Genomic DNA, 3,594 nt, shown 5'->3' with positions numbered 1-3,594 from the left:
TGCCAAACTTTACGCACTAACCCAGGGACCCTGCCCGCCAGAGGAACCCTTCACCATTTGGGTCTTTCTTAAAGTCCACGGAGTGTCGGGCTCACCGTTGGAATAGGCTCTACCGTCTAAACTCATATCCATCCTAGTGGCCTAGTGAAACCATCCAGGCACCGCCATGTGGCATTATTTTAGGATTATGCCACTACTTCTTGTCCCTTAACTGGGCTACCTCTTTGGCTCTACGTGGCAGGAACCGGGAGCAACGTTTGGTGGCTCTTCTATGGGCCACCTATATCCTTCTTCATCTTGCTTAAGATTGACCTGACGTGCCAGGTAACTTTGTTCCACTCCTTCTGCCCACGTAGCATTTTTTTGACGACGTTGTCCGGCGAGATGACTCCGAGGATTTGTTCCAAGGCTAGTCATTCTGCGCTCCACCGAGTACATAAAAAATACGTGTGGTGGGCGTCGTTGTTGATCGAGTCCCCATAGGGGCAGTTGGCGTCTGCTACCTTCCTCATTCTAGCCAGGTAGGAGCGGAACAGGCTTAGCCTTGTCAGGAATTGGGTGAGGTCGAAATCGACTTCTCCCGCCACCCGATTTAATCAGTTGTCTTGTTGACTGATGTGTCGAGCAGTCCATCTGCCCCTACGGTCCTGCTCCCATCTACTTTGCCAGGCCTTGATGCTGATAGACCTGGCAAGCCTTGATGCCTTCTCCTTTCCCATGACACACCTTTGCTGGTGGACGAATTTTTTCTTCTGGACTAATAGATCGATCGGCATTACCGCGGCGACAACTAGCACTGCCGGCTCTGAGACCGTGCGGTAAAAGCACGCGATTCGGAGGGCTCCCCTTCTCTGTACCGCGGCTATGCGCTTGCGGTATTTCTGTTTTCTCAGCGCCTCGGCCCATACTTCCGCACCGTACAGCATCATTGCTTCGGCAGCACGCATCAGTAGTCTTCTCATGCACGGCCGTGGACCGTTAACATTGGCCATGAGCATGCCCAGTGAAGCTACTACTTTGGCCGCCTTGTCAGCTGCCATGATAATATGCTCACCATAGTTAAGCTTGTTGTCAAGCATAACCCCGAGATATTTGACAGCCTGCTTAATCTGGACCGCCGCATCTCCTACAATGAAGCTGCTCAAGGTTTTGATGCGCTTCCTCGTAATTAGCACGATCTCTGTCTTCTGGGCTGCTAGAGATTGCCCGTGGTCTTTCATCCAGGAGATAACTTTCCGCATGACCTGGTTGAGCAGCAACTGTACCCCCTTCGTGTCTCTTGCGGTTATGACAACTGCAATGTCATCTGCATATCCAACCAAGAAAGTACCTTCTGGGACTGCCATACGAAAGATACCGTCGTAGAATATATTCCATATATCCTGTCCCAGTATAGAGCCCTGGTCTGCCCCCGATGTCAACACCAAGCTTCTTGGACATCACTCGTGTCGTATACTAGGAAGCGCTCGTTTAGGTAATCGTCAATTATTCGGAGTAGGTACTTCGGAACGTCGAAATTACGAACGAGCGCTTCCCTTGCCAGATCCTACCTGACGGAGTTGAAGGCATTTCTCACGTCTAAGGTGGCCACCAGGCACAGAGGTCGACTTCGATGATTGCCTCGCTCCATCATTTTCGCGGCCGTGACTACCTCCAGGACTGCGTGGATGGTGGGGAGGCCGGATCGGAATCCGTACTGGTGGGCGGCAAGATCCCCCGCTGCCTTCACGGTTGCACGCAGCCTTGGCCTTATTTGCTTCTCCAGGAATTTTCCAGCCGTATCGAGCATACAAATAGGTCTGTATGAAGAAGCTGCCCCTACTGGACCCTTGCCCTTGCTAATGAGCATAAGTCTCGCTTTCTCTCATGGAGCGGGAATGATGCCCCCCCTGAGGCACGTGTTATACATGTTCAGCAATAGCTCAGGGTGATTTTTCGCGACGACTTTAATTATTTCTGCTGGGATCATTATTATTATTATTAATATTATTTTTATTATAATTATTATTATAATTATCGATATTATTAACATTATTATAATTTTTTTATTAGTATCGTTGTTATTGTTGTTATTTATATCATTATTATTATCGTTATGTTATGTATTATAGGTTTTATTATTATTATTATTTTTATTATTATTGTCAATATTGCCGCTGTTATCGATACTATTATTATTATCCTCATTAATATTGTTATTCAATTTAATAACTTTATTATCGTTATTAAGGTTATTATCGTTATTATTACCATTATTATCGTTATTACCGTTATTATTAATATTATCGATATTATTTTCGTTAATAACGTTATTACCGTTATTTAGTTATTATCGCTATTATCATTATTACCTTTATTATATTTATTTCCGTTAGTTCTATTATTATGGTTATTTTTATATGTATTATTATTATTATAATTATTATGCTTAATATTACCTTTATTATTATTATTATCGTTATTACTGTCACCGTAATCCTTACAAATATTATTATCGTTATTATTATCGTTATTCACATTATTCTCATAATTATCGTTATTATCGTTAATATCATTATTATTATTATTATCGTTAATATCGTTTATATCTTTATTATCGCAATTATTGTTAATATTACTATTTTTAAAATTATTATCGCTATTAATATAGTTACTATATATATTATCGTTATCATTGTTATATAAATAAATATCGTTATTTATATAACATATATTTTAATTATCATTATTATCTTCATTATTATTATTATATTATTATTTTTATTATTATCGTTATTACTTTTATTATCATTATTAATACCGTTATCATCATTATAATCGTTATTATTGTTATTATTATCATTAATGTATTTATTATCATTATTAGTATTATTATCGTTATTATTATCGTTATTAACGTTATTAACGTTATTATCATTATTAAGTTTATTATTGTTCTCTTTATAATTATCGTTATTATAATAATTAATATTATTATTCATAATATTATCGTTATTATTTTCTCTGTCATCCGTTGTATTACTATTATCTATATTATCACCGTTATTAACGTTAATATCGCTATTAAATTTATTATCGTTAATATCATCGTTGTAATGTTCACTATTTTACCCTTATCGTTATTATTATCCTTATTAACGTTATTATCGGTATTATCGTAATTATCGTTATTATCGTTATTTTTGTAAATTTCGAAATTATTATTATTATTATAATTATTAATATGATCACTATCGCTATTATTATCGCTGTCATCGTTAATTATTTTAATATCGATATTATCTTTAGTATCGCTGTTATCGTTATTATTATCGTTATTATCGTTATTTTTATCGGTATTATTATCCTTATTATCGTTATTTTTATCGGTATTATTATCGTTATTATCATCAAAATGTTAATTATTATTATTGTTATTAACGTTATTACCATATTAATATTGTTATCGTTGTTATCTTTGTTATTATCCTTATTAACGTTATAAACGTAATTGCTATTATCATTATTATTATAATAATTATTATTACTATTCTTACTGTTATTATTATGGAAATAATACTTATTAACGTTATTGTTGTTGCTCTTACCATTACT

General features: G+C 36.3%; 1 protein-coding gene across 1 annotated transcript; it reads right to left on the bottom strand.

The window, feature by feature from the left end:
• Positions 1-596: 596 nt before the first annotated feature.
• On the bottom strand, positions 597-1,079 carry LOC146872142 (uncharacterized). Its single transcript, XM_085664344.1, has one exon. It carries the CDS (start codon positions 1,077-1,079, stop codon positions 597-599), a length of 483 nt encoding a protein of 160 aa, XP_085520470.1.
• Between the last annotated feature and the right edge of the window lie 2,515 nt (positions 1,080-3,594).

This window comes from Vespa mandarinia, unplaced genomic scaffold (genome assembly GCF_050613455.1).
Source record: "Vespa mandarinia isolate Hongniang unplaced genomic scaffold, ASM5061345v1 scaffold_42, whole genome shotgun sequence".
Classification (NCBI taxonomy): Eukaryota; Metazoa; Arthropoda; class Insecta; order Hymenoptera; family Vespidae; genus Vespa; species Vespa mandarinia.
Note: the sequence above shows the minus strand (reverse complement) of the source record. Positions and strands in the feature narration are given on the sequence as shown.

Bases quoted from the DNA above. Each gene is read 5' to 3' on its own strand.
- LOC146872142 (XM_085664344.1), bottom strand. From the start codon at position 1,079: ATGCTTGACAACAAGCTTAACTATGGTGAGCATATTATCATGGCAGCT.